The sequence below is a fragment of the Aspergillus sydowii genome (assembly GCF_001890705.1).
Source record: "Aspergillus sydowii CBS 593.65 unplaced genomic scaffold ASPSYscaffold_5, whole genome shotgun sequence".
NCBI lineage: Eukaryota > Fungi > Ascomycota > Eurotiomycetes > Eurotiales > Aspergillaceae > Aspergillus > Aspergillus sydowii.
The window spans coordinates 1255461-1275325 of record NW_024467863.1 but is presented as its reverse complement, the minus strand read 5'-3'; the positions used below and the strand labels follow the sequence as shown (position 1 = coordinate 1275325).

The following is a 19865-nucleotide window of genomic DNA, read 5'->3' as shown; positions in this document are numbered from 1 at the left end:
ACAGGTACGTGGTTGTTAGTTGATAAATAGCGGCTAAAACGGCCCTGTTAACTTTGCACACCTCAACTATCAAGTTCTATACCTATCGACCCTCTTGGAACACGAGCCTATATAGAATACGCACGGAATTTTCGTAGTTGAGCTGAATATATGTACTAGGAAATTAATCATACCTAAATGAGGAGAAAGAATATACTTTCAAGTACGAATAAAGCGCAATGGTTGGCAAACGCTGTAATGCACGTGGTACAGTGGTAAGTTTGAATGTGAATATCAACATATGACACTGGATACATTCATACGTAAATCTATCGTAGTTCTTCATTATTCAGAGGAAATAGAAGAAAACGTCCGCAGAGAGAAGCCACTTATTTCCAGGCATTCAAACCGGCCCAAGGATCGGGAGTAGTTGATGAGGAAGAAGGGGGGAAGCCTGATTGCGGAGACGACTGTGAGTGCGTTTTATTGTGTTGACTGCTTCCATATGGCCTGCTTTGAGCGTATCCGCCAGGGCCGGAGGGGAATGGGCCTGCAGAAGGCGGATAGGTGGTCTGTTGAGGTCGGGGAGGCGGCGGCGGCGGAACATAGCCTTGTGGCATGTATTGGCTCGAGGGAACGGGTGGGGTTGGGCTGGTGTAGAATGGAGTAGGTGCTGGGGAGTAGAAATGCTGACTTGGGGGAGGCGACATGGATGAGGCGGGGACCGGATACGCCATTGGGTTATAGCCCTCCGAAAGTGGCGCGGCAGCACCTTGCTGGAAGGATTGGGACGGGATGTAGGACACGCCGGTTCCTGGAGGCATGTACTGGCCGTAAGGGGCTGGAGAATGAGAGATGGGGTTGCCATGATGTTGTGGAACGGCCGAAGGGAAATGCGGTGACGCCTTAGGAGGAGCAATATTCGCCGGGTAAGCTGGTGCTTTGATAGGCGGCGGCGGAGATTTGGCTTGGGCTGGACCACCGACTGACGGCGGCGGGGGTACAGAGGAAGGTTTTGGCTCCGTGGACAGACGTTCCATCAGTTGTCTCAGTTTCTCTCGCTCGCGTTCCTCCTGGTCGGATGAACCGCTCGACTTGTCACGTTCGATCTGAGCTAGGAGCTGGGCACCTTCGGTTCTGCGGTTGTTGATGAAGGTATCGACGTTCTTTTTGAGGTTGTCAACAGTATCAGTCATTTCGGTGTAGAATGTTTGAGCCTGTGTTATTCCTGAACGCAAGCTGTTGAAAGAGTCGTATATCTTCTTATATCTGGCCATCACAGAGTTGCGCTGCCGGGTTATTGTCTCATATTTCGACTGCTCAGCTCTCACCCGTTTGTCCTGCAAAAGATCTCCATAGGTTTTCGTGAGCTCCTTCATTAACGCTGTTTGTTTATGGTTGGCCTGGAGCAGTCTGTTTTGATGAGGCCGAAATTTCTCCAGCTCAGCCTCGAAGAGCTGGCTTTCCTGGCCTGTAATTGATTTCTTGTTGAGAATCAGAACGTTTGAGATATCGTCGTTGTGCACCTATATCACCAGCTGTTAGCCCTGGAACAACATACGTAAACACCTAGAAATGGTAGTTACCTTGTCTTTCAGATCCTTCAAGACCTGGGATCTTTCTCGTTTGACTAGGTTCAGTTTCTTGAGAATTGACTCCACCCTGGAAATCTGCTCTGTCACCGAGGGAACATCATCATCGTAGACATCATCTAGTAAAATCCCTTCTGAGGCTGAATGAGGGCTGGTTACACCGTTCTTGCCCTTGCTTTGCTTCGAGCCAGCCTTTATCATTGCTCGCTGGAAAAGGACATCCGCTTCGTCCGTCTCCCCTGCTGATCGCATCTCATCAAAATCCGACTCATACTGCCGAAGAGTTGCAGAAAGCTGGGAGTCGCTGGCACTAGCTTCATGGATGGTATCTCTGTAGGACCTGATATCACCACGAAGGGTCGTATTCAGGCGACTACTGGGCTGCTGGCTCCAATCAGCCCCGTATTTCGAGCGCATTTTCTCGCAAACGCTCTCTTCCAAATCCAACTGCTTGGAACATTGGTCTAGTTGCGACAGCACCTCCGATTTGCGGTCTTGAAGACTATCAAACGCCTTGGAGAATGAGTCGTGTCCTGCCAGTTCCTGACACCAATGTTGAAATTCTTCATCAACCGTCATTTCCTGGTCCATACCTCCTTTCAGAATGTTGAGGCTACCTGGAAGCTTGAAATAATCCAGACTTGCTGCCATTTCTCCATTAGCCGTCTCGACCTTTTCTGTTTCTGCCCGGATCAGTTTTGCCTTCTCTTCATCATAGAGACTTGCTGTCTCCGTAACAGACATGGGAACAAGCTTCTGGAAAATATCGGGGCCGATGATCCGCTGGATATCCTGGCCCTGGTACAATTCACTAACGGGGATCGCTTTTGCTGCAGGTAGTTTCGATACTGCGGATAGTCCCGCTTCGCTCGGGACAGGCTGATGATATATAAAATCGTTGTCCTTATTAGACGTGGCCAGTTGGGACTGCACGTTCGCAAGATGAAACTTGACAATGTCCACCAGATTAGGACCCGCTTCCGAGCTTAGATTTGTGTTTGGCGAGACCGATGAAGGAAACGACTTAGCCCAGCTGAGTGCAGCTGTCGAATGCTTCTCTGCCAGTTGGAGTCTCGCAACAGCTATTCCGTACGAGCCCGCTTCGTCGTCTGCTAGCGCCTGGTAGTACGACGCCACGGACCCCATATGCGCAGATTTAGCTTGCAGCAGAGTAGCCCATGCCTTGTCAAAGATACCTTTAGCATGTTCTTGTGTCCCTTCAATGGCCTGCGCGTAGAGATATGAGGCCTGGCTGGCGAGTTTCGCCAGGAATCCAGATTTCTTGTGGTCCGCTATTTGCTTTTCAAGGAATACCTCCTGACCCTGAGCAAGCGTGATGTTAATGAGGGTTTTGACGGTTTCGCGGTTCAGGTCAGTCGACGGAGCGTGGAGAAAGTTTTCGTTGATGTAGGTGAACATGCCGGCGGATGCCTGGAAGTTGTGATAAGCGGTCTTCAGGCCGGTATCATCCGCACGGTTTTGGTTTGCTGCATGACAGGAAAGGACTGCGGAGATATTGAAAATAATCGATGCCTTCTCGAAGGCGAGAGAGTACTGTGAGGTCGGCTTGTGGGTGAACGCATCATACCTAAAGGCAGCATTGTACAATCAGCGGAGTCGTAGGTAACCACGGTGCTTGAGTTTCATACCAGGTAAAGGATATTTTTATGTGACTCTCGTCGACGGGGAATCTGAGATCTAAGAGCTCTAGTTGACCATAGTATCGATAGAGAAGGTCCCGTCCTGTCGCACTGTCCTTGCCAGCGCCCCTCATATCCTGGCGCAACCGGTTAAGTGTCGCACATTCTTGAGCATAGCGCTCGGAGTCTTCACCATAGCTCTGGCGAATATAGTCCTTGAGAGGTTGAATCCAGTCGATTTCGTTGGTCTGTTTGAGGGGACATGATATCATAGGCGACTGAACCATCTTGCCGGCGAGGAGCGGGGAGCTCCCATTTACCTAAAGGAGAGCGGGGAATGAGGTTGAAGCGAAGAGTAATATATATAATACGCCGAATAATTCGAAGCCAAGATGGGAAGACCGGGAAGAAGAAAAGAAAAGGGTCGCAGAGCAGGGAAAGGGAGGGATGGTGGCTGTGGGGTACCGGTAGGAAGGAGGATGTGATGGACTGTGGTGGTGATGTTCGGCGGCGGAAATTGCAGTGGTTGGTGCCAGCTGATTCGACGGCGGCCTATGTGATGAATTGACAGCCACACGGGGGACTAATAATTCAGCTTTTATGGCGCGATTGAATCTTATTGACTGGTCTATAATTACCGTCAAATTAAATACTGCAAATGAAGGGTAGGTCTGGAGAAGTAGAGATGTTGTGGCTCCGATAATGTACATGCAGAGACAGCCTCTATAGCGCAATCCCTGGAACAGAACAACTATAGATACAATGAAGAGCTCTTCCCAACACAGAATATGCAAAATCACCTAAACCAAATGAAGAAGACCACACCCTAATCTCGCCGGCGCTATGATATACACAAAGAATTAAAGGGAAGATTGTTCAAGCGACATGGATTAATATCTCCGCTCAAGTCGAGCCGGACTTCTTGTCGTTTTCGCTTTTGTTGCTATCGGTCGAGGATTCGGACTCCTTTTTAGACGATTCTTCGCTGGGCTTCTCCGATTCGGTCGGCTTCTTATGGCTCATGAGCTTGTGCCATGCGGATTTCAGAAACCCTTCGTTCTTGGTCGTTTCTCCCGAAGATTCATCGGATGTTGGAGGAGCACCACTGTTGCTCGTCTGTTAGCAAGAGTACCACAAATTAAATATTTTACAAGTGCAAATCATACCCGTCCCTTGGAATGTCCATGACCCTCCTGGCAGTCTTATCATTCATTTCGTCGGCAAGAACTTCAAGGATAGTGCGCTGGTTGCCTGTCAGGTACTTGGGCATCGCAACCTTGAACTCAACCTTCAGATCACCGGTCGGGCTGAAGCCGCGAGATCGGCCAGTTAGTTTCTTCATGCCCATTCCTGAAAGTGTAATCCGATCGCCAGTCCCAGTTCCCGTCGCAACCTTTACTTTGACGTGTCCGTCGAGGGTGGGCACTGTCACTTCGCCACCAAGAAGTGCCGTAGTAAGAGGGATTGATGCGGTGTAAAGGATGTCGGATCCGGCACGACTGAACCGTTCGTCAGGAGAAACCCGAATGGACACATAGAGATCACCTCGCTGTGTCTTAGCGCCGGGGGCAGCTGCCGTTCCGGTCGGAGGCGCATCACCCTCTCCGGATATCCTTAAGCGCATGCCATCTTCAACACCACCAGGAATATCGACCTGGACAGTCTTTCGGTCGCGGACAACTCCATTTCCATGGCATGAGCCACATTGCGAGCCTCGAGGAACGATAAGTCCCGCTCCACCACAGGCATCACAGGTTGCCGCTACCTGGAAGCCTCCCTGCAGCATATGTACCCGAGTTCCGGTACCGTTGCATTGGCGACATTGTGTACGTTTCGCACCTTGTTTTAAACCATCACCGTTACAGGTGCCGCATTCTTTCAGAGGCGTGATAACGACGTCCTGTGATGTACCCTTGGCCGCTTCCATGAACGAAATGCTGGTTTGAACCTCAATATCCTCACCGACTAGTACCTCCTGGAACGGACCGCGTCTACCCCGGCCAGAACGACGAGCGCCACCCGCAAAAGCCCCAAAAAGATCCTCGAAGTTGATATCCGCCGCAAAACCGCCAGGAAAACCCCCTCCAAAGCCTCCGCCAAACCCGTGGAAGCCTCCCCCACCAGCGAACGGGTTGCCTCCCGCGCCTGCACCAGCGCTCGGGTCGAAGCCGCCATTTTGATCAAACGCAGCTGACCCGTATCGATCATAAGTCTCACGTTTCTTTTGATCCGAGAGTAACTCATAGGCGGTCTGAGCCTCCGCGAACTTCTCCTTGGCGTTTTCATCCTTGTTGGTATCGGGGTGGTACTTCTTTGCCATTCCATAGTACGCCTTTTTGATATCGCCTGCGGAAGCGCCTTTGTCGACTCCTAGGACTTTGTACGGATCAGGGACTGCCGCAAGTACGTTCGTAACATGGAAGCTCTACGTGTATGAAAAGGTGTTAGACATTTAGAAGACAAGTATATTCGAGGTCAAATCTACCTACCCTAGTTTGGATGTAGTCTGGACGTTTCTTCATGAAAATACTATCCCGACGACGTCTCACGGGCGAGTGGATGGTGGTGACATGATATTGACGCGCTGGGACGGAGGTTCTAACACCAGCTGTCTGGTTTTGTTTCGAGCACTGTCGCGAGGTTCGAAGGATACAGCCGGGAATAGCCGTGGCTTTTGGCATGAGTACCGAAGACGGGTTCATTGTGAAAAAATGAATGACGAGCTAACTGAGAAAACGACTGGAGAAAAGCGCAATATACCCATGCCAGAGTGGAGAGTAATTGCTGCGATTTCCCCGGAGATTTTGCTGCGAATCTGGATGGAGCAAAATCGAAGCTTCTCAGTCTTTCGGCTTAATCGAAGTTTCCCGACCGGATAAAGTGATGGTCCGACCCTCGAGATGATGGAACTGCTTGCTTCGGTAATCAATCGCCTGAGCTCACCATCGTCTTTGCTCCATCATTGCCTTTCCGCAATTTTGTGCCTATCTCCTTGCACAATTTCTTTTGTTCTGTACATTATCTTGTTTCTGTTTCTTTTTTTAAAGGTCCCTCTATTTCGCCTCGTTTGTCGCTATATACCCAGGGAGCATGCTCCGCGGCCAGACCCTCCGCTGGAGAGCCGCGCTCCAAACACCGCGCCCTTTCATTCTCCGGCCCCTATTTGCTTCACACGGATACAATGTCGGTTCCCGATCGTTTTTAGAGACGTCTCGCCGTTTCCGCTCACTTCCGCCGTCCCCTCGCACTTTCTCATCCAGCGCCGCCCGGCGGAGAGAAAAACCTCCACCTGGAGATGAGAAGGAGGATCCAAACCAGAAAGAGAACAAAGAGAATAAAGATGGAAGCGAAGATAAAGACGTCGATCGCGAGTCTCGCCGCAAGCAGGTTGATTCGTCTGGGAAACAGAGTTCTGTAGAATCAGGAGCTCCGACATCGGCCTTCGCAAGGCGGAAGGAGAAAGCGGTAGATAAGGAGCAGCGTAGCGTGGATGAAGATGCAAAGAAAGAAGCGGAAGGGAAAGGCAACTCTTCGGACACTCCCTCTACTATTCCTGTGAGCGAGGGTTCGTCAGACTCCAAGCCTAGTGGTTCAAACAACGGTGGTGATGATGGTGGGAAGAAAGGGAAGAAGAACTCTAATGAAAAGGCTCTGCAAAAGCCATCAGTCCCTGAAGTTTATCCTCAGGTCATGGCAATTCCTATTGCTAAACGCCCACTTTTCCCTGGTTTTTACAAAGCTATCACCATCCGCGATCCAAATGTCGCTACTGCAATTCAAGATATGATGAAACGTGGGCAGCCATATGTGGGCGCCTTCCTGTTCAAGGATGAAAATGCAGATGGTGATGTGATTGAGAACACCGATGATGTTTATGACGTTGGTGTGTTTGCCCAGGTTACTGCCGCTTACCCTTTGCGCGGCGAGCAAAGCGGCGTGACAGCCGTACTCTACCCCCACCGACGTATCAAGATATCCTCTTTACTGCCGCCTAGCGATTCCTCGAAGGCTGCCACACCGGAGGATAAGACCACAGAAAAGCGGGGTGACGTTGTAGCGAGTTTTGAGGAGAACTCCGAACTCGCGCCGAAGGATCATTATGAACCCACCTCTTTCTTACGGAAGTACCCGGTCAGCCTAGTGAACGTTGAGAACCTTACGGAGGAGCCTTTTGATAAGAAGAGCGCTATTATCCGAGCCGTGACAAGTGAAATTGTCAACGTCTGCAAGGAGATAGCTACGCTGAACCCCCTGTTCCGTGACCAGATCTCAGCGTTCTACACAGATCAGTTCCCTGGAAACCTGAGCGATGAACCTGCTAAGCTGGCGGACTTTGCTGCCGCTGTCTCAGGGGGAGAGTTGCATGAGCTTCAGGAAGTTTTGGAGCTTATGAATATTGAGGAGAGATTGCCTAAGGGATTAGTTGTTTTGAAGAAGGAGCTTATGAATGCCCAGCTTCAATCCAAGATCTCCAAGGACGTTGAGGCTAAGATTCAGAAGCGACAACGAGAGTACTGGTTGATGGAGCAGATGAAAGGGATTAAGAGAGAGCTGGGTATCGAGTCCGATGGGAAGGATAAGCTCGTGGAGAAATTTAAGGAGAAGGCGGAGAAACTCGCAATGCCCGAAGCCGTGAAGAAAGTATTCGACGAAGAGATCAACAAGCTTGCTCATCTTGAGCCGGCTGCCTCTGAGTTCAACGTCACCCGGAACTATTTGGACTGGTTGACACAGATTCCCTGGGGAAAAAAGAGCGTGGAGAACTTTGGGATTAATCATGCGACCACTGTTTTGAACGAAGACCACTACGGTTTGAAGGACGTCAAGGACCGCATTCTCGAATTTATTGCTGTTGGAAAGCTCCGGGGTACCGTGGAAGGGAAAATCCTCTGCCTTGTTGGCCCTCCTGGTGTCGGAAAGACAAGTATCGGAAAGTCCATCGCCCGGGCGCTGAACCGACAATATTATCGGTTCTCCGTAGGTGGGTTAACGGATGTGGCAGAGATCAAAGGTCACCGAAGGACATACGTGGGGGCTCTTCCAGGGCGTATAATTCAAGCACTGAAGAAGTGTCAAACGGAGAACCCTCTTATCTTGATCGATGAAGTGGATAAGATTGGCCGTGGTCACCAGGGCGATCCATCTTCGGCATTGCTTGAGCTTCTCGATCCCGAGCAGAACTCGTCCTTCTTGGATCATTACATGGATGTGGCCGTGGATCTATCGAAGGTCCTGTTTGTTTGCACTGCTAACGTTACTGATACGATACCGCGGCCATTGCTAGATCGCATGGAGGTGATCGAGCTGTCTGGTTATGTTGCGGATGAGAAAATGGCGATCGCTCAACGATACCTTGCTCCCGCTGCTCGAGAACTTACTGGCCTCAAGGACGTTGACGTCACCCTGAATGAGGAAGCGATTGAAGAACTAATCAAGTCGTACTGTCGCGAAAGTGGTGTTCGAAACCTGAAGAAGCAGATCGAGAAAGTTTATCGGAAGGCCGCCTTCAAAATTGTTCAGGATCTCGGAGAAGAGGTCCTAGCAGAGGAGAAGGCCATCACTGATGAAGGCAAGGCAGCGCAAGAGGAGTCGAACAAGGAGACAGCTTCTAACGAAACATCGAGCGAATCGGACAAGTCAACCGCAGAAACCCCTCGGGTCGGACTCAAGGTACCCGATACCGTACAGCTCAGCATCGGCAAGGACAGCCTGACCGACTACGTTGGTCCACCAATTTTCACTGCTGACCGCTTGTATGACACCTTCCCACCGGGTGTTACAATGGGTCTGGCCTGGACCAGTATGGGAGGTGCGGCTCTCTACGTCGAGTCCATCTTGGAAAATGCGTTGACACCCGAGTCACGACCGGGTCTCGATATCACGGGTAACTTGCAGAATGTGATGAAAGAATCCACTCAGATTGCCTATTCCTTCGTGAAGTCGGTAGTAGCCAAACAGTACCCAGAGAACCGGTTCTTTGAGAAGGCCAAATTACACATGCACTGCCCGGAGGGTGCTGTTCCAAAGGACGGTAAGTGATCTAAAACCCAATGAGGCAATATCAGGTGCAGATGAGCTAATTAAACACAGGCCCATCCGCTGGTATCACAATGGCGACATCTCTTCTTTCGCTGGCACTGAACCATCCCCTGGATCCAACGATCGCCATGACCGGAGAGCTGACAGTGACCGGGAAAGTATTGCGCATCGGAGGTCTGCGAGAGAAGACAGTGGCTGCACGCCGTGCTGGCGCCAAGAAAATTATCTTCCCAGCCGATAACATGTCCGACTGGCTGGAACTACCTGAGGTGAGTGCTTATCTTTCAAGTACTTTTGGAGCTTCTTTTATCTAACAGATATATTTAGAACATCAAAGAAGGAATTGAAGGCCACCCTGTGAGCTGGTATTCAGAAGTATCCAATATCCTGTTTGCCGATGTCGATAAGGATGTCGCAAACCACGTTTGGCAGAAGCAGCTGTCTGAGGATCCCAAGAAGAAGAAGTCCAATGACCATGACGAGGACGATGACTGAACTTGGGCCGTCGACATTTCTTTGATAGACTTCTGTTGCTGTTCAGCCTTTGGATTATTGGATTCTGTATTTCTGGTCACGTACAGGCGTTTGTTGCGAAATGCATTCTCCGGAGTTGTTTCCTCTTTCTCTTCTTTTTTCTTTCACGCCTTTTGAAAATACCATTTTAGAACTACAACAGGTTTCCCGGCCCTGGTCGGCCAGGGTCGGGACACGGTGCTTCTTTGGATTCTTTTGTTGCGCAGACTCAAGTCTGCGCCAGGAGTTGAAGGAAGAGCTTGACCACTCCGCTCCGAAAACGAGGATTGTATGATGAGGCCGATGTACGATTGGATTCGATATCTACCGATCACATGCATGTATATACCTATAAACAAAGACATGGATGACTGGTAAACGTAATTTAGTACCCTCGTACAGGATGATGATAATCGAGACATTTGTTCAAGTACGTAGGTACTTCAGCACTATAATATCTACCCTGGGTACGTAGTAGCCCCAAGAAGTACAGGTCCCAGAAGGGTAAAAAGTCGAGCGCAGAACTCCAAGATGATAGGACACCCAAATGCTGCACCCGGCAAGCAGCTCTCAGGGCCATAGCCATGCATCACCAGGGTATCCTCCAAGAGCCACTACACCACGGTGGACGGGTTCCCGGGGCAGGGTGCAGCAGGCCTCCCACCAGGAAGTGGCGCAGAAGACAAAGTATTCGCTGCAAGCGTCCCAACGAAGCAATATTGAGTTCTGTCGAGGCGAATGATGAGCATGGCAGGAGAACGGATGGCGTGTAGTTTGGGGTGGAGGAATGCCGGGGGGCAGAGTGCATGGTGATTGGGCGCCCTTTCTTTATGATGGGTTGTTCGTTGTTCTCGAGCATCACTTTGAACAGCGAACAGCGAACAGGAACGAGGGACGGATTAAGCAAGAGTAGGAGCGGCTTCGAGAAGGATTTGGGCTGTGCATTGCAGGAGTGGGGTCGAGTATGGATTTCTGGGATCTATGACTGTTGGGGCTCACAGCGAGCGACTGAGTGACTGAAGCGACTCAGGTACCGAGTGTCTCCTTGGGTATATACCAGTGAGCGTTTCAGGTGGAGTGCGGACACTGAGTTTAAACACTTCATACGATGGCAGGTAGGGCTTGGGCTGTAGAAACAGCTGGGTTCATAGTTAACGGCAAGAGTAAACTGCTCAACTAGACGATACACTATGAGAGTGCGCTGGTCTCCCCTGTGTACACCTTCAGTGTCTACCAAAACGTCGATCTATATGTCGGTTGTCGGTGATGATATTTCGCTGGACATCAGGCACTGTCAGGCCGCAGTGCGTCCAATGGGGGAATAGTGTCAGTTTATCAGAGCGAAAGCAGGGACAATTTTCGTTGGACTAAAACTGCGAGGATCTGTTTAGTCTTGGAATTTTTTTGAATATCAGGACATCGCAGATTTATTGTGCGTCCGCCTCTGCTTGTATACTGCACCGTCTCGAGTATACTTCCTCGTCCCGTATAGCTGCTTGTTGATAGTCGCCGCCAGTAACTATAGGAACCATCGTCTTCAGTGAGTCATAACTCATCGAGATAATAATAAATAATCGCGTGGCTATTCCGGGGCTTCCTGGGCTAATCATCTTGCGTTGTTGCAGCGACAGCTTCATTTCGTTCATTTTCTGCGTTTCCTCCCACTCCGATTTCTTTTCTTCTCCCCGTCTCAAAGTACCTTTTCTCATTTTGCTGCTCTTGTTGATGCTTGTTTTTCGCTTTTCTTTTCTCTCCTTCCTCTTGGTAGTTTATTGTTCATTTTAATCCTGTTGACTGCGCCGACATCCATCCCCTACTTGTTTCTCTGCTGCTGTTGTGCGACCTGTTACAACGCCGAACCCTCACCGACTCGTCGAGGGCTGCTCGATGCTCTGCCTGGATCTGTCTGATTTGACTGCCTCCAGTTCGGGCTGTTGAATTTTTTTCGCCTGGTCTTTTGTAGTCACTCTTCTTTTCTTTTCTTTTTTCCTGCTCAGACTTCCGAGTTTTTCCCTCTGAAACGAAACCCTGTCAGGTCAACGGGGATCCCGCCGCGATAATTTCTTATGGCCGGCGCCCTCCCAGCCCCCTCGAGTCTTCAAGTCGTCCTCCCCCATTCGGCCCTCTTGATCTCCTGGGTCGTGCTGGATGGCCATCTCCATTGCAGACAGCTCCTGTAGCTCGCCCAGGTCGTCTCTGGGCTTTTTGCTGGACCCCGAAAAGGTCGAGCCGCCGCGTCCCAAGCAGAGCATGTGGCATCGCCTGGGTCTCCGGCGATGGCTTGGCCGCGATGATCGAGATTTTCCCTCTCGCTCACCTACAAGCACTGACACTCCCTCCGCGTCAAACACTCGCTCCAGTTCCAAAGACACCAATTCTACACTGCCCAAATCCCACGATAACCTTACGCGCCGGCTGTCCAGGAAGGTAGGTGTTGGCCTACCCCGATCCACTACCTTCAAGAGACAAAACTCCGAAAGTCGAGACCGTCTCTCCCCTGTCAACTCAGAGCCTCGACGCGCTGCATCGGCCGACCGTCGTACACTGAGTCTCGAGCGGACAAAGTCCCCACAGTCTGTCGTGGATCCCAGATTATCCGCTCCGGAGATTAACTGGCGCGAAGACCCGGACCCAGAACCAAGCCCAACCAAGGTCGACGACCCCCCGGAAACGAATGAGGATATCACCCAGGATAGCGATGTCAGGTCGGAATGGGACCACTACCCCGAGGTGACGGATACTCCCGAGGGGCATCCTGTTGATTATTTCGACATGGATTTGGAGCGCCGGTGGATTCTCAACCTGAGCATGCACTTTCGGGACGGCTCAGAGAGGGAAAAATTTTTCGTCACCTATGCTGAAGCTGCCAACAGATGGCGCCGCGTCACTATATCCTGCGACTATCGCGACGCTGAACCTGAATCCCTGGAGCAGGACCTCAGGGAATTACGGTACCAGCGAGACAAGTGCGCCCGCATCTACGAGTCGATCCGCGAGTCGCTGCCCGAGATCCAGTTCTACGATACTGTCACCAATTTGAAACTAGAGACCCTTGATGGTCGCCTGCATGTCCATGTTACCGAGGATGTGAACGAGATCATCCCCTACCCTCCCATCTCCAGTATCGGCCACTTACCAGACGCCCAACTCGTTCCCGAACGCCGGTTACATTTTGAGGCACATCTATCGGGCTTTGTGTATAATGTGAGGCTGGGCGATAGATCATTTATCAAGAAGGAAATCCCCGGGCCAGATACCGTTGACGAATTCCTGTACGAGATCAACGCTTTGCATGCGCTTCAAAGTACCCCCAATGTGATCCAGGTCGAAGGAATTGTGGTTGATGACCGGCAGGAAGTTGTTAAGGGGCTTCTCATCAGTTTCGCCGAGAAAGGAGCCTTGGTGGATATCTTGTACGAATACCGTGGGACAATATCTTGGGAACGTCGGGAACGTTGGGCTAGACAGATCGTACACGGCCTGTGTGAGATTCATGAGTCTGGCTATGTGCAAGGAGATTTTACTTTGTCGAATATTGTGGTGGACGCCAACGACGATGCGAAGATTATCGACATTAACCGACGAGGTTGTCCGGTGGGATGGGAACCGCCGGAGATTGCGGCGAAGATCGAGAGTAACCAACGGATATCGATGTATATCGGAGTTAAGACAGACCTTTTCCAGTTGGGCATGACACTCTGGGCGCTGGCAATGGAGGAAGATGAACCTGAGCGCCAGCGCCGGCCGTTTGTGTTGGACGAGGACGTTCCCGTGCCGGATTATTATCGGAGAGTGGTGTCTATTTGCTTGAGTCCGATCCCACGACACCGACTGTCAGCTAAGGAGCTGTTGAATTTTTTCCCTCCCGAAACCGGAACTTTTGACCAGCAGTTGCCTAGGATGCAACCTCCTATAGGCGTCGGAGTTGGTCTGCACAATGGTGCCTTCCCTTTGTACGACTCGCGTGCTTCTTTTCTATATCCCCGTGGGCGACAAATGGGTAGCTTCGGTCATAGCAGGCCACATACCGCTCATCATTCTCCGCATGATGATCTTGAGAGTATACACTCACCTGAAACGGATGGTGCTTTTGTTTATAGGGAAGAGCAAGGCCGGCAAATGGAGCCGTATGATACGGTGCCACGGCCGAACGGGATTCGGAAGGAGACGTCAATAATTCTCGATGAGCAAAATTCTGTGGATGACCTGATACCAGTGACAATGGAACCCCCAACTCGTCCAGAATACACCGAAAGAAACCTGTCGTTAGATTATGAAGACAGTGAGATTGACTTGGACGCTGGCGTGGACCCTCGTTACCGAAACTCCTCAACAGACATGACGATGGTTGATCATATATCCGACGCCCAACACCTGCCGGATGAGCTTGGTAGTGCTGGGCCATGGGATAATTCGTCTCGAAACGGTTCTATTCATTACCAACACCCGGAGTCGCCTCTTACCACACAAGCCCCTGCCAATATACACCCGGTGAGCTCGGCGGCCGAAGATTGGACTAGTCAAGAAATATTGCAATCTGAGTCCACACTTTTGCAATCTGCACTTCCAATCAATCCGGCAGCCGGATTTGAGCCAGGGCTACCTGCAACAAAGGACAATTTGCCACTCCCGAGTGACATTGCGGACTATCCTCAGAATCTTAATGACCAACAGAGCAGTTACCTGAGTGAATCTACTTTACCGATAAACCCCGCACTCATATTATTGGAGGAGCTGCCTAAGCAAAATGTGCCGCCTATTCAACCGCCACCGAGCATCCAGTCGGCTTCGGCATGTTTCCAAGATAGCCTCCAAGGCCCTTACTTGAACGACTCCATTTTACCCATAAACCCAGCGGCCAAATCACCGGAAGTGGACCGGTCAAGTTTGGAAGCAGACAAGTTGTCGCCTCGCCTCGTCGAGACGATCTCCAAGAACCTTCAACATACCATACATGACCAAGGCCCTTGGCTCAACGAATCTATCTTACCAATTAATCCGGCAATTGAAACACCGGAAAATGTATTCCATAATCAGAAGGGCACTATGTCAGTTCCCGATTCGAAATTAACCCAGGGCTCTCAAAATATCGACCAGGACCAACACCAGTGCTCCTTCCTCAGCAATTCAGAGTTACCAATCAAACCAGCTATGACATCCTCTCAGGAGTCATCCAGTCACAAGATATATGGCACCTCGGATTCTAACCCCATATCGATTTCGAACTCTCCAGAATACACCGAGGAGTCGGATCCGAGCTTCTCTCTCCGCGATTCTCACCTGCCCATAAACCCAGCAATCAAAGCATCGACAGAAAAATTCAACAAAGATTCAACTTCTATTTCGACCATTGGACACCGGTCGACCCTATACCCTCAACATAGTGTCCATGACCTAAATTCCTACTTAAACGACTCTCATCTACCCATTAACCCAGCATTCACCGGCATGGCCGTACAATTTGTATGACCTGACCGACAAAACCCACAACTACCTCAACCAATCTGTTTGATTAAAGGCCCCGGCTGGGGTTTTGCGCTGTACACTTATTACTTACCTCCTTGCGTTTCAGCACAATGCAGCGGATTATGACGGCGAAAACACGGAGTTCCATTGCGGCAGTTTTTTTCCTGGGGTTTCTCGATTTCTGTTCTTTATCTCTTTTTTCTGTCCTCTCGTCGCCATAAAACTTGATTTGATATGCTATTCTCATTGCTTGATCGTTATTTTCCAAGTTCCAGTTGCATTTCCCTACTACCTAGCATGATACACTCAGCATCGGCAGACTCGATCGATTTCTACGTCCTGGGGTTGCATTTCCCGATTTCCCTGTTATTGTTTATCTATTATTTTCCTACTTACGACGACATACGAACGGATGGGTTGTTTTGTCTTTCTCTTTTTATTTGGTTGGCTTTATTCCCTATCTACGCGCTCTATTTGTCGGCCTGTTGTTTTCTTGTGCTGCGAAGTTTCATCATGTCATGTCTCTGGGTAATGCATACTCAAATGTATATCGGTTGATTTGTTGATTGATTTGTTATCTGAGCTCGCTATTAATTCTACTATTTTTAGCATCCACTGTATTAATTGAAAAGAATTCTCTCTTTCTTGGTTCGCCTAGTCTAAAGCCACCGTGCATCTTCATCGATGTATGCTATTCATATGTGGCCTTCGTAATGCTCATCAATATCCACGTGCCTCTCAAGTAACCAAAGACGATATGTATTTATTCATCTCTCGCCAAAAACTCATCAAAACTCTGCTGCCACGGAGTGACATCGCCCAACCCCCGCCCAATCAAAACAAGCTTACACTGAGTCTTGCGCTGCTCGCTTTCTGGAGAGGAAGCCTCATCCCGGATTTCGAAGACTTCACGCACAGCCTGGATGATTTTGCTAGAGCCGTCAGAGAGCGCTAGGATGCCCTTTAGACGATGGATGTCGAAGCTTGAAGGGCTGCTACTGCTGGAATCAGTAGGGGGAGCGGGGAGCGTCGAGTCCCAGAGGACAGAGCGGAGCCAGGCGTCTACGAGGGGCACTTTTGAGGCGGGGAATGGCGGGTGCGTTAGGGCTATTGTTGAGATGGACTTTACGTGTACACATATCATGATCAGTTTCTTTTCTCGGTGTGCTTCTGGGTGAGGGACGTGACGTACCGGGTCTATATGGCTGTGGCCTTTCTGGCTGAAATCCAGACTATCGAGGTGATCGTATGCATGTAGATCTAGAACGATGCCCTCGATTTGAGGCGTGCGGCTGTGGTCCGTTACGTGGATTTTCGCGGCGCTGTTGATGGCCGTTATCCTGTCCCGGACACGCTCTAGCTCCTCTGCCGTGACGAGGTCGGTTTTGTTAAGGATGATTACGTCCGCGTGGGAGATTTGCATGTGTGCCATTGAGAGAACCGGTCCAGAGCCGTGGTCGTGGTCGTGGTCATGCTTTGGTTCGTCAGACACAGGGACGGTTTCTTCTGGCGTTGGTTCGTCGAGAAGATGCAAGATGTTTTTGGCATCGACTAGTGTGACGATTCCGTCGAGGTAGATTGAGCTTCCGAGATTGTCGTCTACCCAGAAGATAGGGGCGATGTTTCCTGGGTCCGCGAGCCCCGTGGTTTCAAGAAGGATGTAGTCGAATGTTCCCTGGCGTTCCATTAGGGATTCAATGGCCATCACTCCTGAGTCCCTGTGCGCCATCTTAGCATCACTGCGCGATTCGTTGGGAGAGTACCAGGGGTGATGTACTTGACAGAGCAGCAGATGCAGCCATTTCCGACTTCTAACCACTCGGTGACTTCTTGGCCGTCTTTGTTGACGGTCATAGGTTTCTCGATGTCCGTTGCTACAGGGCGTAAGCATGAGTTTTAGCTTGCTCTGGGGTATGGTTTGAAGTTTCCTTGTAGACTCACAGTCCCCGAATTCTATATAATTATTAGCATTTGTTGTATTTTATCGACTAATACTTGATGGTACCATTCATTATCACAGCAATCTTTTTGCCATGCTTTTCAGTGAGGATGTAGTTCAGTAAGGTGGTTTTGCCGGCACCAAGGTAACCTGATGGGCCATAGCGTCAGTAATTCAGTGATATAACCAGTATGATTCATGCAAGGATCTACAGCATGTTCACCGTACCCGTCACAAGCGTGATAGGAACGCGCTCTTGCGGGGGAAGTTCCGCAGACGATGATTGAAGCTCGGAGTCCGGGAGCTGGGTGACATCCACCAGATCGGGGGGAGAATCATCGTCATCCATGTTGAGAATATGATATAGTCTCTATTCTAGAAATGGCTGTAACACCGCAGTCTGCTGGTGCAGGAGCATACAACCGGGGTATACAGAATCTGGGGCAGAGATCGATGACGTTACTTAGAGGGGAAGGAGGTAGGGCTTAGGGCTAGCGCGGTCATGGTTATCGCCCACCGCCCGGCAGTTTCCGTTAGCTTATCCTTCAGCTGCAGTGGAGTTGGAGAAGGCTAGCCGGCTCTCTATCTCGGCCTCTGCTTGTTCTCCTTGATACCTCCTTGAGGCGTCTGACTCCCGTTCGGTCCTTGTTTCATTTCCGACAAAGCTCGCTGACAATGGCCGCCGCGGGAGTCTCTTCCCCGTCCAGCTCTCCGCGACTCCCCAGTCCTCCCCCGTTTACTGAGGTACAGTTCGCACCTCAGTCGCCCTCCGTGGGCGAGTCGTTTGGCGCGGATGCGGAATCTCAACGCCTGGGAGTCTCCCCAGGCGTGGATACTGGTCCGTTGCGGAGAATTCGGCCAGGTTCAAAATCGAACGAGATGGCCTCGGGGCCTCCGTTAATTCCTCTCAAAGATGTCAGTAAACAAGTCAATGCCCAACCACCCCGGAGACTCCTAGCGTCCTAACACACTCGTACTTTCCATACAGCTTGACTCCCCGTTTCAATTACAAGAGCATCTGAAAGCACTTCATAACTATTTCACACGGCCTGAGAACTCCGACACGGTCATTCCGATCAAACGAGACATTGCTCGCCAGCTTGCGGAGCCCCCCGAGGGTGTTGAGCGGGCGCTATGGCTATACGAACTTTGCCGCTTCTTGACCATGAAAGTGAACAACCTCATTGTTGCTTTCTTCGCTGAAAGCCCACCATGCTCATCACAGACGTGCCCCGAAATGCGGGCTTCGGAATGGCAGTATCTTTGCGCAGTTCATGATCCGCCCAAGGCGTGTTGCGCCATCGATTACTGCTGCCACACGCTTGATTGGGCCACCAACATCCTTACGTCTCCAAAACATTTTCCGAGTAGGCTCACACTAGGATCGGAGTCCGGTGGCGGACCGCAGGCGGGCTTGAGACATCTCACGAACATCTTCCGGCGACTGTATCGCATCTTTGCGCACGCTTGGTTTCAGCACCGGGAGGTGTTCTGGCAGGTAGAGGGTCACGACGGGCTTTATATGTTCTTTAAAACCGTTTGTGACATGTATCATCTTATTCCGGAAGATAATTATACCGTGCCACCGGAGGCAGAGGGAGACGATGCGCACCAGCCACAGCAATCACAGGACACGAACGACGGCCGCCGATTGACGATTCTGCGCAAGGAGAATGAATCTCTCATGCCTCCGTTGGATCAAGTTGAGCCGGCGTCAATTAGCACTGGCGCTACTACTCGACGGCACAAGTCTAGCCCCTCGATCGGTTCTCGCGTCACAACCATTAATGAGAGCGCGGAGGACAGTGAAGAACCGGCACAGGAAACAGCCCCAGAGAAAAAGAAGGCTGAACTGCAGCCACCGGCTGAGCCGACGAATGAGACACAGGGTGGACCAGTGCAATCCCCCACCCAAAGCACTGATTCTCAAGTCACTGTTGCCGAAGTTGAACCGGAGGATGACGCTCCCGCTGCCAGCGAGGTAGGCCCAACTACCGAAGTACAGGACCAGAACCATGAAACAGTTCAGCCCACAGAGGTCGTTCAGGAAGAGACTCCTGCTCCAGCGACAGAAGACGCAACCCTCGATAGCAAATCTGAATCAAATGCTGATGCTGCCGACCCGGAGTCAGAGCCAAAGACAGAGTCGACAACAGAACCAGGAACCGAGCAGGAAGCGAAGCCAGAGCCGGAGGGAAAGACTGAGGAACCTACCGAAGAAAACTGACCTCGCATCACCTGCAACTCCCAACGGTCGCGGCATCCTTTCTTCATCTTATAACATGACGAGACGGCGCTCATGCTACGATTGTAATATGCCTTTCGATATTGCTGGGCTGCATTTTAACTCAAGTCCTTTGTAATATATTTACAGAAATAATGATACCCATATCTGATGCTTTGCTTTCGTAGATTGAGTATCGTCCGCAGCTTCACAATCAGATTGACATGCTCACTTATGGTTCGCACTTCCTGCACCAACCGGAGGACTTGGGGCCAGACCATGCATCAAATCCTTAAACATGGCATTAGCGATGAATGCAAGCAGCTCGAGGAGAGTTAGACTTCGCGGACTTCGAAGAATTGGTAGGCTGGTAGACGAACGGCCTTGGGAGCAAGACCTCCGCCTCTTTGTCCGCTCCGCTCTCCGCACGACCTCTCTCCCATCCATCTTGACAACCATCTCCCACACCTCAC

General features: G+C 50.7%; 7 protein-coding genes across 7 annotated transcripts; 4 read left to right on the top strand and 3 right to left on the bottom strand.

Annotated features, from left to right (window-relative positions):
• Window positions 1-368: 368 nt before the first annotated feature.
• On the bottom strand, window positions 369-3498 carry bro1 (putative signal transduction protein BroA; the record flags this gene model as incomplete). The annotated part of the gene is made up of 3 exons (XM_040852196.1): window positions 369-1505; window positions 1566-3159; window positions 3221-3498. The coding sequence occupies 3 exons, from the start codon at window positions 3496-3498 to the stop codon at window positions 369-371; spliced, it is 3009 nt and encodes a 1002-aa protein (XP_040702695.1).
• Window positions 3499-4247: 749 nt separating this feature from the next.
• ASPSYDRAFT_132480 (putative mitochondrial DnaJ chaperone (Mdj1)) lies at window positions 4248-6047 on the bottom strand. The gene is made up of 2 exons (XM_040840605.1): window positions 5701-6047; window positions 4248-5636 (listed from the first exon to the last, which is right to left on the bottom strand). Exons 1-2 carry the CDS (start codon window positions 5911-5913, stop codon window positions 4359-4361), a joined length of 1491 nt encoding a protein of 496 aa, XP_040702694.1. The 5' UTR covers window positions 5914-6047; the 3' UTR covers window positions 4248-4358.
• A 254-nt stretch (window positions 6048-6301) lies between these two features.
• ASPSYDRAFT_89613 (endopeptidase La) lies at window positions 6302-9745 on the top strand (the record flags this gene model as incomplete). The annotated part of the gene is made up of 3 exons (XM_040852195.1): window positions 6302-9242; window positions 9302-9519; window positions 9578-9745. The coding sequence occupies 3 exons, from the start codon at window positions 6302-6304 to the stop codon at window positions 9743-9745; spliced, it is 3327 nt and encodes a 1108-aa protein (XP_040702693.1).
• A 2166-nt stretch (window positions 9746-11911) lies between these two features.
• ASPSYDRAFT_31520 (protein kinase family protein) lies at window positions 11912-15232 on the top strand (the record flags this gene model as incomplete). The annotated part of the gene is made up of 1 exon (XM_040844882.1): window positions 11912-15232. The coding sequence occupies one exon, from the start codon at window positions 11912-11914 to the stop codon at window positions 15230-15232; it is 3321 nt and encodes a 1106-aa protein (XP_040702692.1).
• Window positions 15233-15312: 80 nt separating this feature from the next.
• Window positions 15313-15889, top strand: ASPSYDRAFT_980695 (uncharacterized protein). Its single transcript, XM_040853250.1, has one exon. The coding sequence runs from the start codon at window positions 15464-15466 to the stop codon at window positions 15785-15787; it is 324 nt and encodes a 107-aa protein (XP_040702691.1). The 5' UTR covers window positions 15313-15463; the 3' UTR covers window positions 15788-15889.
• Window positions 15762-17889, bottom strand: ASPSYDRAFT_982452 (CobW family GTP-binding protein). The gene is made up of 5 exons (XM_040853251.1): window positions 17397-17889; window positions 17235-17318; window positions 17171-17182; window positions 17007-17103; window positions 15762-16947 (listed from the first exon to the last, which is right to left on the bottom strand). The coding sequence occupies exons 1-5, from the start codon at window positions 17515-17517 to the stop codon at window positions 15993-15995; spliced, it is 1269 nt and encodes a 422-aa protein (XP_040702690.1). The 5' UTR covers window positions 17518-17889; the 3' UTR covers window positions 15762-15992.
• Window positions 17844-19395, top strand: ASPSYDRAFT_152333 (Mob1 family protein; the record flags this gene model as incomplete). The annotated part of the gene is made up of 2 exons (XM_040842180.1): window positions 17844-18083; window positions 18157-19395. The coding sequence occupies 2 exons, from the start codon at window positions 17844-17846 to the stop codon at window positions 19393-19395; spliced, it is 1479 nt and encodes a 492-aa protein (XP_040702689.1).
• Between the last annotated feature and the right edge of the window lie 470 nt (window positions 19396-19865).

Coding starts and splice junctions, on each gene's coding strand:
- ASPSYDRAFT_132480 (XM_040840605.1), bottom strand. CDS start 5,913: ATGAACCCGTCTTCGGTACTCATGCCAAAAGCCACGGCTATTCCCGGC. Junction 5,637..5,700: donor CAGACTACATCCAAACTAGG/GTAGGTAGATTT, acceptor TCATACACGTAG/AGCTTCCATGTTACGAACGT.
- ASPSYDRAFT_980695 (XM_040853250.1), top strand. CDS start 15,464: ATGCTATTCTCATTGCTTGATCGTTATTTTCCAAGTTCCAGTTGCATT.
- ASPSYDRAFT_982452 (XM_040853251.1), bottom strand. CDS start 17,517: ATGGATGACGATGATTCTCCCCCCGATCTGGTGGATGTCACCCAGCTC. Junction 17,319..17,396: donor TCCTATCACGCTTGTGACGG/GTACGGTGAACA, acceptor ATGGCCCATCAG/GTTACCTTGGTGCCGGCAAA. Junction 16,948..17,006: donor TGCATCTGCTGCTCTGTCAA/GTACATCACCCC, acceptor GATGGCGCACAG/GGACTCAGGAGTGATGGCCA.